The sequence below is a fragment of the Xiphophorus couchianus genome, chromosome 1 (genome assembly GCF_001444195.1).
Source record: "Xiphophorus couchianus chromosome 1, X_couchianus-1.0, whole genome shotgun sequence".
Lineage (NCBI taxonomy): Eukaryota > Metazoa > Chordata > Actinopteri > Cyprinodontiformes > Poeciliidae > Xiphophorus > Xiphophorus couchianus.
The window spans coordinates 14,489,526-14,509,461 of NC_040228.1; the positions used below are offsets into that span (position 1 = coordinate 14,489,526).

The 19,936-nt window shown below is 39.4% G+C and overlaps 2 protein-coding genes across 5 annotated transcripts; both read left to right on the forward strand.

Moving 5' to 3' along the window:
* Nucleotides 1–1,304: 1,304 nt before the first annotated feature.
* Nucleotides 1,305–11,861, forward strand: galnt6 (UDP-N-acetyl-alpha-D-galactosamine:polypeptide N-acetylgalactosaminyltransferase 6 (GalNAc-T6)). Of its 2 annotated transcripts, none has more exons than XM_028043554.1 (11): nt 1,305–1,477; nt 2,756–3,261; nt 3,725–3,897; nt 7,769–7,918; nt 9,199–9,433; nt 9,521–9,638; nt 9,734–9,934; nt 10,014–10,145; nt 10,242–10,343; nt 10,451–10,609; nt 11,569–11,861. In XM_028043554.1, exons 2-11 carry the CDS (start codon nt 2,783–2,785, stop codon nt 11,680–11,682), a joined length of 1,863 nt encoding a protein of 620 aa, XP_027899355.1. In that variant the 5' UTR covers nt 1,305–1,477; nt 2,756–2,782; the 3' UTR covers nt 11,683–11,861. The 2 variants fall into 2 exon arrangements, with proteins under 2 accessions (XP_027899355.1, XP_027899440.1); XM_028043639.1 differs by lacking the exon at nt 1,305–1,477 and adding an exon at nt 2,502–2,614.
* A 697-nt stretch (nt 11,862–12,558) lies between these two features.
* Nucleotides 12,559–19,866, forward strand: LOC114160918 (glucose-6-phosphate 1-dehydrogenase-like). 3 transcript variants are annotated; one of them, XM_028044044.1, is made up of 13 exons: nt 12,559–12,939; nt 13,353–13,390; nt 13,521–13,629; nt 14,660–14,877; nt 14,963–15,124; nt 16,352–16,477; nt 16,553–16,646; nt 16,721–16,907; nt 17,009–17,244; nt 17,823–17,899; nt 18,061–18,153; nt 18,255–18,320; nt 19,597–19,866. In XM_028044044.1, exons 1-13 carry the CDS (start codon nt 12,829–12,831, stop codon nt 19,607–19,609), a joined length of 1,530 nt encoding a protein of 509 aa, XP_027899845.1. In that variant the 5' UTR covers nt 12,559–12,828; the 3' UTR covers nt 19,610–19,866. The 3 variants fall into 3 exon arrangements, with proteins under 3 accessions (XP_027899845.1, XP_027899765.1, XP_027899684.1); XM_028043964.1 differs by lacking the exon at nt 19,597–19,866 and having other exon boundaries at nt 14,966–15,124; nt 18,255–18,345; XM_028043883.1 differs by lacking the exon at nt 19,597–19,866 and having other exon boundaries at nt 12,829–12,939; nt 18,255–18,423.
* Nucleotides 19,867–19,936: the final 70 nt, after the last annotated feature.

The following is a 19,936-nucleotide window of genomic DNA, read 5'->3' on the forward strand; positions in this document are numbered from 1 at the left end:
AATGTATTTACTTTGAACTTATTGCAGTGTTAACTTACAGCACTCTATGGTGAACATTAATTAAGTGACATAAATTCCTCCTAATCCCTGATGAAAAACACTAATGTCACTCTGATAGATACACAACACAGGGACATGACTTGCATTGTAATATATTCACCGCTGGTTAATATATTCTGACGCACTGATGTGGGTGTGTTGAATTTTAAAATTTCAACCTCAAATTCTAAAGGGGGAGTGTCATGTAAAACTGACTTTTTGAGCTTTATACAATGTGATATTGTTATTCTCTGTTCAGAAATATACCTGGAGTGTTGCTTTGATTCTTCCATGCATGTTAAAGTAATCCTTGAATCGCCTTGCAATTTAAAAATTGAATTGCAAGGCGACAGGTTGCTCTCACAAACTCCTCCATTAAAAATAGCTTTAAAACTTCAATGTTTTCTAAGTGGTTGCTGTGAGACGTCTTCTTTATTCCTCCAGGTTCCTCAAAGTTTAAATAGGCACAACTTGTCAACAATGTCAGCTACAAGAACTGGACAGAAAAGCCACCAAAACCCAAAGAAACACATTGGAAGATCTGTAGAAAGCCTCCAGGCTGTTGATACAGTTCAACTTATTTCTAAATGTTGGTTTTAGCAGGCCATTAAAATGAAAAGAAATCTGCATTCTTGACTCCTACAATAAAGGCACTGACCACTTTGTCACACTGTGGGAAATATTTCACTTCCTTTGTTTAGATTCACATGTCTCTTTGGTGATAAGGGTCTATGCAATCTGAAATATCTGAGTCCCTGTTTCTTAAAATAGACAAAAACTAAGTCCATAACTATGTTGTGTAACTTTTGATCTCCTATAGAGACAATGCTACAGACAGACTAGGATTGCCTCTGCCGGATTCCTTGTGGACATTTCCACCCTTACACTTCTTCCTTACACTCAACTTTACCCTAATAGGCTTGGATGCACAATCTGTAATGGCTCTGTAATCAGAAGTGTCCATTTATAATCATCTTTATTTCATTTTTTAAGTCTGTTTTTTTGTTTAGATGGTTTTTACGCAGAACTCAAATTAACTGAGAAACTTAACTTCATTAATCTAAAGAATAACTTCAAATTAACAGGAATACATTCTTGGTAAATATCAGTCTGGATTTACTGTCGTATATGAGTTTCAAATTAAGAAACCTGATACTTATTCTTATTATGACTCACTGACTATGTGACTTCTGCCATGTGATGCTCTGCGGTTCTGGACGCAATCCACCAGCAGGGGACTCACTTCAACTAATTATTATCTTGTAAAAATGGCACCTGCTCATGAGCCGAAAACAACAGACAGGAGACCGGTTGGCTGTCATCTACAAAGTCGGTGAGAAGAACCGTGGCTGCTGATCTGGCAGCTTAACGCACAAACCGAGGAGGAGTACCTCGTCAAGCAGAGAGCAGGTGTGGACAGCTTGCTCTTTTCATGACAGTAAGTGGCGACATTTATTTGTTTTATAAACTTCATAGGTGTAATGATCCCCGATTGCTATCGATAAGAAAACCCGGTTCTCTGTCTGACGCTTTATATGACGCTTTATATGTCAAATATGACGCTTTACTGTCACATTTGACAGTAAAGCGTGGCAAGTAGAAGCTGCTCTATGATCTGTCACCGAGCAGTCACTGAAAGCAGGGCACTTTCCATCAACTCTTCCTCTTTCATTTTAGCTATGAAACCTTAAGAGCGAAAAAGTCTGTCTTTTTTTTTTATCTATTAATATCTTATAGACCACAAGGTGCTGAATCTGTAGAGTATCTTTAAGTTCCTGGGGAAAACAAAACAAAACAGATTAAACTGTTGCCACATACAGTAAAGTCAGATACTGTATATCTCAACTCATAGAAGTAGTTTAATTTTGTCATTGAAGTGCAAGGGTTGCCTTTGCGCCTTAGACAGCTCAGACCAGACTTTAAACGGCCTTTTCTTGAACACTGAAGTGTCCCCCTGAATCAATTACAAAGCCTGGCTGGCCCGAGAATACATTAAATTAATTATGACCAAGTAAGAGTGAGTCTTCTCTTGGACAGTGATCACCAGAGGACATCCACATGTCCTACTTTGCAGTGATATATCCTGTTTCACTCAGCAGGAAACAGGCTGCTATTGTACAAAAGCTGGTTGAAGTTATGTCACGCTCCACGTAGCAGATCTTAGTTCCTGTTGCAAATGACAGCAAGTCATTAGGCAATGAGGTGGATTCGCCTGGTGCGATTAAAAACAACAAGTGCGTGTCACTTATTAACTGGTGTGGGAGCCTTAGGGTGAGCCTCACCTGCTGCCACGTGGGTCCTGGCAAACTATGGCCACAGAGAAGGTGAGTTCAGGTGTTTGCTGAGAGGTGTGGTATGTTTGTTCACTCTCACCACCTCCCTGCTCTCCGTGCTCGCCCTCTGGGACTGTTTCCTGAAGAGACCAGGAGGGAGGAGGAGGAGGAGCAGGGTTGACTGGATCACCAGCTGCTGTGACACTTGCTGAAACGCACAAACCGGTTTGAATGGTTTTTTTTTTTGTTTCTTTTTTTTTCCCTTCTCCTGCTTTGACATCTTTGGTTTCATCCAGAAAAAGGTTAGTGAATATATACCAGGTAGAAAGCAGGTAATGGTAACAGGAGAGCATGTCGTTGAAAGGCCTTGATGTAAGTGGTGGCCTTTAGCAGTTGCCAAGGAGGAAAACTCAAGAGAATTTCTGTGCTTTCCTGTTTCACAGGCTCCAAGGGATCGGCCGATCTGAAACATGCGTCTGATACGCCGGCGTCTCTCTCCTCTGAAGCTAGTCCTCCTCGGGGGAACTCTTTTTATGGTGATCCTGGTGGTTCTCCAGAGGGACGTTGGCTCCTCAAACTCCGGAGACCCCTGGCTACAAGACCTGGCCCACAAACGGGACGAGGTTATGGTCATGGTGCGGAATGCTGTGAACAACATAGGCTTCCAGATCGGAGCTCCGCAGCCCCCGCCAATGCAGGTGCAGCCCACGGAGGACGTTAAATGCCCCTCCGGATTTTACTCTCAGGCTGAGCTCAAACCTCACCTGGAGAGACCGCCGCAGGACCCTCAAAGCCATGGGGCTGACGGGAGAGCGTTTGTGAAGGACAACATGACACCTGAGGAGGAGAAGGAGAAGGAGGAGGGCATGACACGGCATTGCTTCAACCAGTTTGCCAGCGATCGGATCTCGCTCAGCCGCAATCTCGGGGATGACACAAGACCGCCGGAGTAAGCTGAAGTCTTTAAGCTAATCTTTTAGTGGCTGTACTAATTGCTGTTGCGCCAACAGCGGTGTTGACATGTAGACATAAGAGGATACAGCTCTGTCTCAATCTCAGAGAGAGCCGTGCTGACACAGGTCAATGATTTACACACATTTTCACAATTTTTCTTAATAATCTCCAGGGCTTAGTAAGCCCATGTTGCTAAACTTCTCAGTGTGCAATAACAGAGACCGACATGTCAGAGTAAATACTCCCAGGCTCACATCTACACACCAAGACTGCGTGTAGACGTTACGTTTCCTTTTGCAGGATGCCAAAACTACTTTTCATGATGCGCTTCGCTAATACATTTCAAACTACAACTATGAAAACACTGAATATCTGAAAACACTCGTCTCCTATGTGTTGATGTAAGAAACCTTGTGTGACTTTCAATTCATCAGATATGCCTCCTACTCTTTCTCCAGGTGTGTGGACAGGAAGTTTCTTCACTGCCCTCCTCTGCCCACCACCAGTGTCATCATTGTCTTCCACAACGAGGCCTGGTCCACGCTCCTCAGGACGGTCTACAGCGTCCTGCACACATCTCCCGCCATCATGCTGAAGGAGATCATCTTGGTTGACGATGCCAGCACTGCAGGTAATAGTGAAACACGTGGAAGATGAGCAAATGGGAACGGAGTGGAAAGTAAATGTCAGTCTGAGGGGTACTGCAGCAAACCCACAGTGCAAATTCACATTTTTACACAGGAAATAATCCAGAACTGCACCTCAGTCAATAATTCATTCTCCTCTTCAAATGTTATTAGTTTTTACTGAGCAGAAGTGGCCCAGAAACAACAGGGACAAAAACTGTCGATCTAATGCAGAGGTGCCAGAAGACAGAGTTACTAGCTAAACGTAGCCTCTGTGCTGCCATTTTTTAGAAAGCTTAAAAAGTTATTACACCTATTTAATTTAGTACATAAAGCTTAAACTTACTGTTTGTAGGCTGCTGTTTTAGAGCATAGCTACGTTTTTGCTTTGCAACCTTTTTGTCAATGTTTTTTTAATTTTATTTTATTTCTTTATTTTACTTTTACAATAATATTTAGCTAAAGAGAGGCTGTGTTGAGTGCTGCACTTTCTTTTCACTGTTCTCAAATAGTTTACTGTGTGGGGGAGAAACTACAGAAAGAGACGTTTTTCTAGTTTTGTCCCACTAACTGCAGCTGCTTGAAAATGTCAAGCATATTATAAACTATATCTACTGAAAACTGAAGTTGTATGTGCGAAGACATTTATTTTAAAACCTCTTTACTAGGATAGATATCTGTCACAGATGAGGTAAAATTTAGACTACAGGAACTGATTACTGAGTAAACTAAATGGCAGAATGACATCATATGCAACTTGTAAGATGTTGTGTACTGATTTTAATTCAATTTTGCTGCGTGATTTTAGTATCAGTGTTCTTTAAGCACTTAGGTTGACATCAGGGACAGCATATATTCCAATTAGGAATTGCTGATTAGATTTTATTATTACTTTTATTTGTTCACATTGTCTGGGGTTTGTCATCCTTTACCATGGAGATATTAGGTTCATTTAAAGTTTTCTTTAAAGGTAAATGATTTCTCAGAATATTGACCATTACCCTGTGTTTTTGCCACAAACACACAGTTGTCTTTTTTAGACATGGTCTTATCCTGAACACATCTTCTGCTAAAGCTGCAGATGTTTTGAGAACTCTGCTAACATCTGCATTTTCAGCTATTCTCACAGAACAGTAGAATAACTCATAAGCATAATGTAATTCATATATTAATATTGCAGATATTTACTTATTTTGACCTTGTTCTGGTTAATGCAGTCACAAAATGTGTGTCCAGTTCCTCTGTCGTATTTAGTGTAATCAGGTCCAAATTGTGAATTTTTGTGAAGAAAGACTGCGAAATCACATTTTCCTTAAAAATAACTGCAACTAACCATAATATAGTCAGTAGGCCTATGTTATGTTTACTGAAGCATGCTGCATTATCCCATTTATTCCCATCTACTTCCAATAAAAATGGGACTTAGATCTTTAACATAAACACATCAGCCCACTTCAAATGTGATGCCAACGCATAGATAAGGTCCTCAGGTCAATCCTTACTCTGTTTCTTGAAAAACAGTGTGTTGCATTTACAATGAAAATGCAGCTAATATCAGTGTCATGAGCTTTATCATCTTTGGGTATCCTGCTTTGTCTTTGGACGATAACGACTTTGATTTTTGGTGTTGCAGTTGAGTGCAAGAAAAGCATATTGTTTTGTTTTCCTCCTGCATTAACGGTCCTCATGTTTAGCTGTCCAACAAACAAAACGCTGGAGGAGGAAACAAAATCCACCCAGGATCCGGTTGTGTGCGGCTATTTAAACAGTATCATTAATTGTCTGAGATCCTATCAAATCAACTGCCTTCTTGCGCTGTGAAAGGTGACCCAGAATCATGTTTACTTAGGATTTCAGCAGCTGACTCACTCTGTAGCAAACAGGTTGTCCAAATAATTGGGACTCGAAGTGAGAGAGATTTGGAAGAAAACGACTGTGTCACAGCAGCGCAACAAGAATTTGTGTTTTACTGAAGATAGGTGCTGCAAATTCAAATTCGAGGGCCAGGGCACTTATGTCTAAAAAGGAACATATTGACCTTTTTAGACACAAGTGACAAATTTTCTTTGTTAAAGTAAATATTCTTGTTCAACTTAAATGGACAGAAACATGCTGCTGATGATCATATGAAATGCATATTGCTATGAAAATAAGTCTGTGTCTAAATAATGCAAACCTTCTAGAGATGGAGGAAAGAATCAGGGTGTTTCTTTCTATTTCTTTGTTTTTTCCTTTTTGTCCTGTCTTTCTGTTTCTCTGTATTTCTTTCTGTATCTCCATCAGCATGTCTTTTTTTTTTTTAATAATTTGTTCATTCAATCTCATAGTGGGTGCTTTTGAAAACATTTGTTCGCCTGCTTGTTTTAAAGCTCCTGAATCTCCTTTACAAATAACTACCATTTTAAACAAATCCACATCCGGCTGGGTGTTAAAACAGTGGCTATATTTGCAGTACAATTCTTTGTAAAGCCTGCAGTTTTTGGAGAATAATAATAATATAAAAAAGTGCGTACCAATTGCAAGCTAATTTTCTGCTGTATTTGTTCAGATAGAGCCGGGTTAAAGTGCAGTCTATACAAAAAAGGAGAAGACAATCAAAGAAATGTTGGGGAAAAAAAACTGGAATATCTAGTGGGGATGTGTAACGTTATACAGTATTTGACAGTAGATGATTATTAGCTGACATTGCTCCTCTGTTAAGTGAACTGTAATACACCATGTGAGAACTTGCTTACAATAGAAGAAAATGAAAAGGACCTTCCACTAAATACATGAAATGTATTAAGAATTTTATGAAACTGTGAATGTAAAACATAAAACGAGATGGGATGTTATTTCTGATTTGAGTTGGATGTGTGACTTTCTTGAAAACTTGAACTTTTAGCCTTTTTGTGTGATTAATTTAACAATCAGGTTTGTCTTTTTTTTCTCGTAAATGATACAAAGTGCTAAACCAAAGAAATTTGAAAGACACAAAAAATTTCTAACACATCACTGTCTTTTTATTGTTTGAGAGACGGTGCAAGTATGTAGCAAGTACTTTTGCCTTTAAAGTTGATTCTTTTTATATTTGTGTCATGTTAATTTTATTACCTTCAGGATTCATATGATTTCATCCACTGCATCAAATACTAAAAATGATGCCTTTTTTATCGTTTTGTACATATAGTTATTTGCAAAATTATTCATCTGTTCATAAAGAAGGTTTAGGGTTTAATGCATTATAAAAGAGGGAGAGACTCTATAAGCTGCTAAAAAATTTTATTAAGCAATTTTAAACCCATGCATAATTTTGCTTCTACTCTACAATTATGTTCTACTTTATTTTGATTTATCACATAAAACCTGATCATTAAAGTGACATGAATACTTTTTCAAAGCGCATATAAAAACAAGTTATTCATGTAAATGATACAAAGTGTCATCAGGTTGCAACCTGATGATCTGTTATTTGCTAATAAATGTTGCCTTATTTATTAAGAAATAATCTATCACTCTTTTCCTCCCAGCTGCACACAGACATTTCCTCCTTTACTCCGACTTCTCTTTTTAGTTGCTAGAGCTTCAGCTCTCTGCTGCAGAACTTTGTTACTTGTGGCTGCGCAGTTTGCTCAGCCTGACGCTGAGAAATATGTGCCGTTTATTGTGGCCACAAAAGCTTTCAGAGGGGAAGTTTGACCCACTTTTACCAGACGTGTTTCCACTTCGTTGCTTTTGTTGGTCTAAGCCTGATGAATGTTTGACTTTTACGTCTTCTCGTCAGTGAGGTGTTCAATCATACAGCAGGTATTTTTAGACTGAAGGCTTGTCGCTCATGTGCCACAACTGATGTGCATCGTAACTTCGCTGTTCTAACACATGTTTTGTATCTTACAGACCACCTGAAGAAGAAGCTGGAGTTGTTTGTGGAGCAGTTTAAGATCGTCCGTGTTGTCAGGCAGCCAGAGAGGAAAGGCCTCATAACAGCCAGGCTGCTGGGAGCCAGCATTGCTACAGCTGAAGTGCTCACCTTCCTTGATGCGCACTGTAAGGAAACCGCCACACACAATGCGGTTGGCTGCGATGCACAAGTCGCAGCCAGTGTGTTGGGTTGCATACAGTTGCCTGAAATGACAGTAACAGATACCGTGAAACAAAGTGGTTGAGCTTTAAATATCTGGCATAAACTTGAATCCTAAATCGACATTGTTGATAGTAGAGTTGCAATAAATGTACATAATCTTAGTAGTGCTGTCTTTACAGATTTTTCAAAGCAAGAACTGGGTGCACAAATTTGAATTTACTGCTAATATATAACAGGATTTCAAATATATAAAAATGTAACTACAATACCCTCTAATGTTTGGATCAATGTCTGTAACAAAAATACCTACACACGCTTGTTTCTACCATGTTCTCTTTGTCAGATACTTAGAGTTCATTTAAATTCAGAGCCACCGTTTAAACACAAGTTTACAGCCATCTGGGTGTAGATCTGAGGCAACGTTATAGAATGCTTTTCATTATCCTGTCCACTTTGTGCAATACTTAGCACCAATGGCAGAAAAATAGAACTTTAGCATATTGCTGTCATCACCATGCTTCACAGTTATGACATCCTCACAATGACTCCTCCAAACATTCTTGTTGTTATTTGTCAATCTTTGTGTTGTTGGATGACCAAACATTTACCAAGAAGAACTTCAGCTTCTCCATGTGGGCAGCTACAAATTTCTGCAGGAGACTGAAGCATAAAAGTTTTTAGTCCCATAAATTGAAGCCTTGGTAGCTCCTGAACATCTTAACCAATTTATTTTTATCTCAACTTGAAAGTCTTGGTCAGATGGTTGAAACCATTGTCTCCATCCTTTCACACACAAATCAAAGCTGGTTTTGATTGGATGAATTCAGGAGGCTAACATTAAGCCTCTGGAATACTTTTGGAAATAAATCAATTATATTGAAGTGAGGGCCTCACAGGAAATCAACCAATTTAAACAAAATATTCTTATTTTTGATGGGAAGAAAGGTTAAAGGAACCTCATTGACAGCTACAAGAAGTCTTTGGTTTCTCTGCAACACACTAAGAAGTGTATTAGAGTTTGTATGCATCACTTTGACCCGTTGTGAGTTAAAGAAAATCACCATAATTTCGAACCCAATTCTTGTTTTGTGAAATTCATAAAAGTTAATAATTGTTACTATGATATATTCTAAAAATACATGATAGTAAATTCCTGGGTTGCCACCAGAAAAGTACACTAGTTTGTGCAAAAGGGCATTTGTAGAAAAATGTAAGTCTTTTCTTTCCCTTTTTTCATGGTCAGGTGAGTGTTTTCACGGTTGGTTGGAGCCTCTTCTGGCTCGGATAGTTGAAGAACCCACCGCCGTAGTCAGCCCAGAGATCACCACCATTGACCTGAACTCCTTTCAGTTCAACAAACCCGTGGCCACCAACCGGGCGTACAACCGAGGAAACTTCGACTGGAGCCTCACGTTCGGCTGGGAGCCGATACCCGAGGAGGCAAAGAGGCTGCGCAAGGACGAGACCTACCCTGTAAAGTAAGATGGATCATGTTGTTTTCGCTCTTTAAAGTTCTGAATCATTTAAACACCTAAAGCCTTTGGATCTGCTCATGAAAATTTCAGAACACCTACTTTTGCCGGAGGCCTTTTCTCAATCTCAAAGAAGTACTTTGAGCACATCGGAACATATGATGACAAGATGGAGATCTGGGGCGGGGAAAATGTGGAAATGTCCTTCAGGGTCAGTCTCTCTTATCTGTCCCACCCTCCTCTCCCAATTGTCCACATTAATCATTAAGTTACCTTGACATTTTCTGCAAACATTTATGTGTGAAGGTGTGGCAGTGTGGGGGTCAGCTGGAGATCATTCCCTGCTCGGTGGTGGGCCACGTTTTCCGCACCAAAAGTCCACACACCTTCCCCAAGGGCACTGAGGTCATCACTCGCAACCAGGTGCGCCTGGCTGAAGTCTGGATGGATGATTTTAAGAAGATCTTCTATAGGCGCAACCACAACGCTGCAGTGATGGCCAGTGAGGTATGTCTTCTAATTCTAATGCACCATCAAGCTGCATCGTCATGTTTTGACCACAAATCTTTTTTTTTTTTTACAATAGCATAAATATGGAGACATCTCTGATCGCCTCAACCTGAGGAACAGGCTTCAGTGCAAGAACTTCACCTGGTACCTGAACACCATCTACCCAGAGATCTTCATTCCTGACCTAAAGCCAGAAAAATTTGGATCAGTGAGTTGATTTTCTGAGCACCAACAATGTGATAAACTATGTTAGATGCACTGCTCAGTTTGCGTTCTCCTTGATTCTTGTCCATGTTTGTCTCAGATCAGAAACTCTGGATCTGGAACCTGCCTGGATGTTGGCGAGAACAACCAGGGGGGTAAAGCTGTGATCATGTACCAGTGTCACAACATGGGAGGAAACCAGGTACAGGAACTCTCATTTACTAGCAGGAAATGGAAAAAAAAAAAGATTTGAAGATGATTGGATGTTATCTATTTTGGTTGGTTCTAACTAGATGATTGTATTTGTAGTACTTTGAGTATTCGTCCCACAAAGAGCTGCGTCACAACATCGGGAAGCAGCTGTGTCTCCATGCCAACGATCAGTCAGAACCAGTGAAGATTGAGTTGTGCCAGCTGAAGGGGAGGGGGACCAGTTTGTCACCTCAGCAGGAATGGGTCTTTACAGAGGTGAGCGACGCTTCACATCCTGACTGCAGTTCAACACGGCATTATGAGCAGTAACAAACATTTACATCTATATGTTTTGTAAAATAAGGTTCATTCAAATGGAGCTTTAACTTTTATAAGGTCTCTTTTTACCTAATTTCTTCAAAATTGTTTAAAATGATACTCTGATAAAATGTGAAATGGGAAAACGTCCACAACATTCCGACATTTAATGAACTCTAACATTTGCTATAATATCTTGTGCCCCAATTTTTAAGATGTATTTAGGAAGCAGTTAAGGAAAAATTAGAAACATTTACAGCTCAATTTACCCATGATTTGCAGAATGCCCCTACACTGATATCATTTTTTTTGTTTTCCTAGACAGTAAGGAGAATAAGTAGCATCTGTCGCTTACATCTGCAAAGTCCTCAACTATCCACTGCAATCCTAGATACATGTTACACTTTAAATGTTTTTCAAAGATCACTAAAACTATCTGAAGAAACCAACATTTTTTATTGTTCAAGGCTGTAATGATTTTCTCTTTTTCTGCAGAGCGGGCATTAGAAAATCAGTCTACGTGACTTTCCTCTAGTCTAGACATTAGCTGTAAGCAGCCTTCAAAGGTTTGCAGTCTTGGGCTCATCCAGACTGACTTCATTCCTGCCCAGATAGCAGCTGTCTAGCAAGGTCGCTCAGGAAAACACGGTGCAACAATTAAAACCAGAAAAACGTTAGGTTTTAACTTTCGTACACTTTAAGAAAATAGCAAAATAATTCGTTATCTGCCTAACTCCAGAAGTGTGCGCATGCTAAGCTAGCGTCACTAGCTGCAGCATAAGGTGCCAGGGTTTCTCATGAAAAGGAGAACAGAATGTCAAATCTGTTTTTGTATACATTGAATACATACAACTCTTAAGTGCATTAATGCACTAAGCTGAGCTTTCATATGACTTTTTCTTCTTGTTTTGTTTCAGGAAAGTCTTCTGAAGAATCCAAGCAGTGGGAGGTGCTTACAGCTGAGAGGGGCTCAGGTTCAGATGGACCACTGTAATGCTGCAGATCCCTTCCAGCAATGGAGTTTCTCTTGACCCCCCAGTCTGCCCATTAGGTGACCTCTGGTCCCCTCCCTGTTATCAGACTCGGCAGCTTAGAGCTGAAGCATTACAGATCCAAATGGACATGCTGGAAAGCTTTGGTCAAGTGGCCATACTAATGACCAGGGAAAGATGGAGGACAATAAAGAGACGATGACTGGTTAAAGAAAAAAGAAAACTCTCATTTGGGTATAACTATTTTTATTTTATTTATGGATGACACTCAGGAAACTCTTACTGTGGTTTGGGGAACTTTGGACATGTTTGAACTTTGCCTTTAGCAGTGGCAGCTTTAAAAAGCCTCTGAACTGCAACGACTTTAATTCACTTGTTTTACACTCTAATATGAAAAAACAAGAACGGTATGTGATTGTGATTTTTGTTGTGTCCGGTGATGAATGTGGAAATATTTTATTGCAAGAGGATGAAATGTTTGTTTTTTAATATTTTTTTAGGATTTTATGAAGTTTTATAAATAACTTTTTATTGTAAATAAGTTATTTTCTGTCATGTTAACCATCTACAAAATAATTTCCAAAGGCACATTTTTGCATATATGTCTTTCTAGTGAAATTGGTCTACTGACTGTTTATCATACTTGCACAAAATCTGGGAAAATTGTCTGATATTTTGTATACCGAAGGATAAACTAAATCTATATGGTTATTACAGATATTAAACCAAAACCTAAAGACTTTGTGTTAAGAATGTCTTTTCATGCTGATAAGAAGTCTCCCATCAATATAGCACATAAAGCTTTTCAAAAGCGCCGATATATGTCTTCTGAATGTTTACTTAAGGAGTGGCTCTGGAGATACACATTCCAGAAAACTTTTGTCTTGTCCTACAAAACCTGTAATGTGAGTTTAACAGAATGCACAAGATCACCAAACCGGATGTGAAGTAGTGTAAAGATTCCCTCAAATAAAAGGAAGCAGAGAACAGAATGTTTCCTAAAAATTCATGCAATAAGAAATGACACACATTTCAATAGGTATACATTTCCTTCTGAAGCAATAGGTGGCAGCACAGAGTTGCAGAGATTGTCGAGCCCACAGTGAAAATGTAAAACTCAGCCGGTCAGTCTGTGATTTACTTGGAGGGTCACCATTAGGACAGCGGACTGCTCAGGAGAGGAGTATGGAGCCCTTAACTCGGTCAGAGGTGTTTGGAGAGCTCAGGAAGGAGCTTTATGGAGACAAACAGTCGAGTCATTCCAGCACACACGTATTTATCATCCTGGGAGCTTCTGTGAGTAAAACCTGACAATAATTTGATTGTCCTTAGCCAGATCTTTTGAGGACTTGAGCAAATTGTAACCGTTTCTGTTTCAAGTGTTGGAAGGCAAAGTTGTGCTAATGAGAGAATGAGCAGATGGAAAAAAAAAAGTAAACTTTGACATTTTACTATCTTCAGTTTCCTGATAGTTTTCAGTCTGCATTGTTTTTCTCTTTGTATTCATGTTGTACATAACATCTTGCAAATACATTTGTTCTTTCTCTTATCCAAACACTTTTTTTTTACTCTCTTTCTCTCTCCTAGACTTTGACTGTTTTTTTTTCAGGTCTTATCTCTACTTTGGACTCATGATTGATTGTTTTGTGCCCGACTGTAAAAGCTATTGAGACTTTTGATTAAAGCTACTATATGTATTGTTTGCACAGGGAGATCTTGCAAAGAAGAAGATCTATCCGACTTTGTGGTGAGTGAAAACCTGCAGCTCACATCCTCCCTGACTTGCAGAGCTGCTTTAAAGTTGTTTACTTCAGAGTTTGACCCTCGGACAAAGCGTTCCACATGGCTGCTTTGGATTGACTCTCCCTGTTGTTCAGGTGGTTATTCAAAGATGGCCTGCTCCCAGAGGACATCTATATTGTGGGATTTGCCCGCTCTGACCTGACTGTAGACAAAATTAAGGCGGCATGTCTTCCTCATATGAAGGTATTTATTCAATCTTTGTTGAGACACTATTACAGATAACAGTGCCTTGTAAAAGCATTCACTCTTTTACATTACTACAAACTTGGACCAGCACAAAGTAGTACTATGCTGTAATAACTAAAGATTTTTCTAATGAAAATCTGAAAAGTGTGGCAAACATGGAGGAAAGTGCTGCTATCGGAAGATACCAGAAATTCTCAATGTTGATCAGAAATTAATTAAGCCAAATAATCCGATGGAAAAACCTGTTAGAGGTGGAATAAATATTTGGAGCATACATTCACTTTTAAACAGTAAATCAACACCAAACATGAACCCAGAGGCACAATGACATGGTTTATGTCAAAGCATATTCATATGTTCAAATGGACCAGTCAAAGTACAAACCAAAATCTAATTAAGATTTAACATTCCTGTTAACAGAAGCTTTCCACCAATGTCCAGTGCTGGCAGAGACATAGCCTATAGATTTTCAATTTTGAGGTGGCTGAGTCTAAACACAAACACTTATTTTATTTGTAAATAAATAAAAACAATATATTATTAGGAAGTAAGATTGTTTATATCACTGCTGAACCAACACTGTATGTAAGACGGACCCAGGTTCTGGTCTGGGCTTTTTTGCATGCAGCTTGTTCTCCCTTGCATGTGTGTGTTCTCTCCTGCTTTCATCTCCCACAGTCAAAACCATGCATGTTAGCTCATCTGGCCTTTTTAAATTAGGCTTAAGTCTGAGCCTGTGTGTGTCTCCGTTTCACTCTGTGATTGACTAGTCAGTCCAGGGTGTACCCAAGTTCTCGCCCAATGACTGATGAAGACAGACACCAGTCAAACTGTGACCCCTCATGGACAAAGTGATAATTAAATATGGATAGATAACAATTTAGTCTTTACATATCACATAAACTCTCAATAAAACACACTGATGTCTGTGGTTGCAGAGAGACACAGTGTGAAGATCAAGGGGTGGGAATACTTTTTAGGCATATATTCAGGGTTTTCAGGGATAACTTTTAGGTTTGTTTGGTAGGACACTGACAAGGAGCTCGATAGTCTATCAGCCTTCTTCAAAAGGAACTCCTACCTGAGTGGTCGCTATGATGTTGGCAGCTCCTTTGAACGACTCAACAGCCATCTGTCATCTCTACCCGGCGGGGAAACCGCCAACCGGCTCTTCTACCTGGCGCTGCCCCCTACTGTCTACCACCATGTCAGCACAAACATCAGAAACCACTGCATGAGCTGCAAGTCAGTACATTTCCAGTCCTGAAAAACAGTGCTGCACGTTGTCTTTTTTTGCTTTTTTTTTTTTTCTAATCTGGTTTGTTCACAGCAGAGGCTGGAACAGGGTAATCTTTGAGAAGCCATTTGGTCATGACCTCCAGAGCTCCCAGGAGCTTTCAGCCCACCTCGCTAACCTGTTCAAAGAAGACCAGATCTACCGCATAGATCACTACCTGGGAAAAGAGATGGTTCAGAACCTTATGGTTCTCAGGTATCACGTTCACTTTTTCAATTTGTTCGACTAATTTACTGTGAAAATGTTATTTAGCTGAGATAAAATCTACCCTCCCAAAAACAAGTTTTCACATGGAAGCCTCAGGTGACATAAGGCAGCAGATCATAATATTTTCTTCTTCATCAGGCTAAACATGATTTGCTTGTATATACATAATGTTTTTTATTGCTTTTAATGTGAAAATAACACAAGAACCTGGTTCTACTCAGAAAATATTTTTTCTCTTATTTAAAAAATTCTAAAACCTTGCAGCAGTAATTAGATTGTCTTTCTTTAATTACACCATAAAACATGGTAAGCAGTTATAAAAATGGCGTGTTATCTTTTTTTAGAGTAATTTCAGTTCAGACAGCATTGCTTTTTACCATCCAGGCTTCTTGCGCATCTGTTTTTGTCTCAGACATAAGTTCTTACAGTTTGAAAATGCAAATGTACACATTTCCCCCCCCATTTCATGATTTTTAAATCACTTTTTATTCTGTGAAATCCATCGGTGGAAATCCAGCCCTTCATTATCCAGCTGTGTTTTCTAACCTGAAAGCTAGCTGCTTGTAAAAGTGGAAACCCTCCATCTTGTAGTTTGTTTAAATTTTTTATTTTATTTTTATGTTTACTGTCAGGTCTAAATACCTATTAGAGACAATTTTAACAAACACAGGAAAGACAAGAGAGTTAGATTCTTTGTTTCTCGCGAGGAGAACGGACAGAGATGTGCTTTCAGTTACAAATCTCCAACCGCTCTGAAAACACATCTCCCGCTCCTCTGTTTTATTGATTTTAGGAACCCTGCCACACGGGGCGCTGCAACTCTAGGGGGTGGGGTCAAAGCATTTTAGTTGCAGTGCTACAAGACAATCACTAAACTAAACACATGGTATCTACAATCTAAATCCTTCTTGCTCCAAGCACGGCGTCGAATGGGACACATTGTATAGCTTCAAAGCAACGGCTTTGTATCACAAAGAACAAAGCAGAGTTTCCTCTAGGGTTGTAAAACTCAGCTTGGAACAACTAACACTTCCATTAAACAGGGAGTCCTGCTGAGAATATCTGTCACCTCCCTCTTCCAAGGAGGGATTAGGAAGAAATCAGAATTAATGAACACACAGAAACATTATCTAAATGTAACTACAAGGCTACATAATACAACAAATATTTGATAATACTAATAATACAATTTACCCAACATTTACTTTCTTGCAGGTTTGGAAATCGCCTTTTTGGACCCATATGGAACAGGAACAGTGTTGCCTGTGTGGTGCTCACCTTCAAGGAGCCCTTTGGCACTCAGGGCCGTGGAGGGTACTTTGATGGCTTTGGGATAATTAGGTGAAGTAAGCATTATGAATTAGATTTTAGTTTCACAGGAACTCTGCTCTGATTGCAGTTTTTTTATGTGTGTAGAGATGTCATGCAGAACCACCTGCTTCAGATGCTCTGTTTGATTGCAATGGAGAAACCTACATCCACAAGCCCCGACGACGTGAGGAATGAGAAGGTAGGCGTGTTGTCGTGAGTGACGAGATTATTGAGTCCTCGCAAAACTGATGTGTTGTTTTTGATGTTCTGCAGGTGAAGGTGCTGAAGTGCATAGCTCCTCCTAACATGGCAGATGTGGTGCTGGGTCAGTACGTGGGAGATCCGGGCGAGGAGGGTGATGCCAACCTGGGTTACCTCGATGATCCCACAGTACCAAAAGGCTCCTGCACACCAACGTTTGCAACTGCAGTGCTCTACGTCCAGAATGAAAGATGGGATGGTGAGGCTCCAATCCGGATTCTTTCCTCATTACTTCTCTTTCTCCATTTAAATTTTCCATGGAGTTACCATGTTTTTATCTGCAACTGGGTCATCCATCAGGGGTTCCTTTCATTCTCCGCTGTGGTAAAGCCCTGAATGAGCGGAAAGCTGAGGTGCGTCTGCAGTTCACGGACGTACCCGGAGACATCTTTGCTGACCGCTGTCAGAGAAACGAGTTGGTGGTCCGGGTGCAGCCGGACGAGGCTATTTACCTGAAGATGATGAGCAAGAGGCCTGGAGTTTTCTTCGGCCCAGAGGAGACCGAGCTGGACCTCACCTACAAGAGCAGATACAAGGTGTTCAGCACATTCGTTTTAATCTATAATTCTGCTCCAATTATTGGTTCTAAGTTATAGTTTTAACTTAGTGTAAGCACAGAGAATATCATCTGGCCACCTGTTAAAATGCACAAAAAAGGATTATTAAAAAAAAACACTTTACTGGAATAAAGTAGCTGCAAGAGGCAATACATCACAAAGAATACAAATCAACTTCAAAACCAAAATGTTTGGAAATATAATATTTCAGAAAATATTGTGTTGAAAGGTAATTCATAACTACCACCTTCTAGGTCATTAAAATTAAAATTAAAGCTGTCAAGCTTTTTTTTTACTTTGCCTGAAATAACTTTTATAGAACATGCTGATGAACACTACGTAACATTTTTAATACAAAAAAAAACAACATGACAATTGAAATAAATCTATCAATAAATAAGCCATTGCAGCATCCTAGGATGCAACCAATTTATTTTTATTTTATTTATATGATTATTTTTGTTCTTTTTGCTGTGGCATTTTTTTTTTTTGCTTGGATTTTCTTTAATTGTCCTGTGTTAGGTTTTTTGTAACTTTGCACTGACATGTGTTTGCAGATTGTGAAGCTTCCTGATGCTTATGAGAGACTGATTCTGGACGTCTTCTGTGGAAATCAGATGCACTTTGTCCGCAGGTCTGCAGCAACGTTTACTGTAATTGAGAAAGAAAATCTGCACCTTTGTCCTAAATATTAAAAGAATACATCATATTTCGGAAGACTCGTTCATTTGTCAGCATAGTGGACATTTTGCAAACGGATTTTCATCTACCAACCGTCCCCTCTTTTTCTTTCAGCGATGAGTTGCGAGAAGCCTGGAGGATCTTCACCCCCCTGCTCCACCAAATAGAAGCTGCAAAGAGACAACCTATTCCTTACACATATGGAAGGTAAACTGTCTTGTTAAAAACAGATCAAACAAACAGAAGTTAGTTTAAAAGACACGATTATTTCTGAAGATCGTCCTCTTACTTTATCTTTGTGTCCATAGTCGTGGTCCAAGTGAATCAGACGATCTTATTCAGAGGGTGGGCTTCCGCTACGAGGGGACATACAAGTGGGTGCAGCCCCAGACAAGCTGATTCTCCAAGTTGTATGATGTGCATGCACAGATTTGCTAAGAGCTTTTGTATGTTTACAAATAAAATTTACAGCAGCCACTTCTGTGCCAATTTGATTTTGTCTGTATGCACATTAACAAAGCACTGCGTTTTTCTCCCTAATCACACAAGTTAATGTAGAAATAACCAAGTGTTCGTGTGATTCCACATGCATGTGCATACAAGTTTTCTAAATAAATCACATTTCACCATTTTGCACAAAAACTGTTTAAAATATAATGATATTTTACTCCAAAGTCAAACCCAGCAGAACCAGAAAGGACAAAATGGCTTGATGCTGAACTATGTGCAGCAGATATTCACCGTTTAGATCAAGGTAATAAGGGCATTTCCTGCTGTTGATAGACCAGTATTTACAGTGATCACCAAAATAAAATCATGCAATGTCATGATTCACATAAAGCCATGGCAACATCCTTTAACTGGAAGACTTGTTGGACTGGTTAGTCTGGGAGAAGATGCCTCTCGTGATAACTGTTCACTGAGACAGACATTTGTCAAACCAAAGGTAAGAAAAATGTTCTTTCTAAGCTTAATCAAATGGTAAGAACATGTTAATCTCTAACACTGCATGTCTTCACCCACTTCTTGCACAAGTCTTGATACCTTCTGGATTTTTTTCCCCCAGTTTTCTCATTTTGTAACCATATTATGCGGCAGACCAACACAAAATAGGGCATTGAAAACTGAGAACTGTAAAGTTCAGCCCCCTTGAGACAATACATGGAATAATCTCTCTCTATTAGTGCTTTCCCTTCTGGCTTTGCATTGCAATGCCTTTGTTCTCCACACTTAGCATGACCAGAGCATTTTCTTCCATGTTTACTGTGTCCCAGGCATGACCTGTTGCAAAACTGCAAAGAAAATATCTTCTTGCTTCCTTTGAAGTTATTCTTTCATAAATCTTTCACACATTTGTTAAGAAAAGTGACTGACCACCGAAACTGTGAGCCTCTTATAGCCACTTCTCTTTTTAATGATCTCCTTTTTCTTCAATTGCTAATAGCAATTCAAAAATTGTCTCATTGTCCCTCTAATTTACAGCTATAGACATTGGTCACAAAATCAAGATAAAAATACATTGAAGTTTTTGTTTACGACATTAAAAATGTGGGAAAGTTCAACACGTATGAATACTTTTACAAGACGTTTTGATCTACTGCCTGCAGAAATCTGATCTTGTATTTTATTTTTTCTTCCTTTCTCTACCAGATGTGTGACCTAACTCATGCAACATATGTACAGAGATCGGAACATGCAGTGGTCTTTCCCAGGATTCAGAAAGCTCTGGGAAGAACAGTACTGATGAACATGTGTTTAAATATCCGAGTCTCTTGTGCTTGTTTTCCTGTAAGAGAAACGCTGCAACCCGTTGGTTGGGATGTTATAAAGAGTCGAGCTGCTGTAGTTAAAGTCCGAAGCAAATTCTTCTTCTTCATCATAGGAAACTGTTGCTGCTTTTATCCACATTAATAAAAAAAATTAAATAATGCCTTTTTTTATTTCATATATTTGTAGCTTAACCTCCATCAACATTCGTCTTCATTCTCTG

What these genes read in the sequence shown, in the direction of transcription:
- galnt6 (XM_028043554.1), top strand. Translation starts at nt 2,783, where the DNA reads ATGCGTCTGATACGCCGGCGTCTCTCTCCTCTGAAGCTAGTCCTCCTC. An exon ending in CACCTTCCTTGATGCGCACT is followed by an intron (nt 7,919 to 9,198) that starts GTAAGGAAACCG and finishes TTTCATGGTCAG; the next exon opens with GTGAGTGTTTTCACGGTTGG. An exon ending in ATGTGGAAATGTCCTTCAGG is followed by an intron (nt 9,639 to 9,733) that starts GTCAGTCTCTCT and finishes TTATGTGTGAAG; the next exon opens with GTGTGGCAGTGTGGGGGTCA.
- LOC114160918 (XM_028043883.1), top strand. Translation starts at nt 12,829, where the DNA reads ATGGAGCCCTTAACTCGGTCAGAGGTGTTTGGAGAGCTCAGGAAGGAG. An exon ending in CAGATGCACTTTGTCCGCAG is followed by an intron (nt 17,900 to 18,060) that starts GTCTGCAGCAAC and finishes TTTTTCTTTCAG; the next exon opens with CGATGAGTTGCGAGAAGCCT. An exon ending in ATTCCTTACACATATGGAAG is followed by an intron (nt 18,154 to 18,254) that starts GTAAACTGTCTT and finishes TTGTGTCCATAG; the next exon opens with TCGTGGTCCAAGTGAATCAG.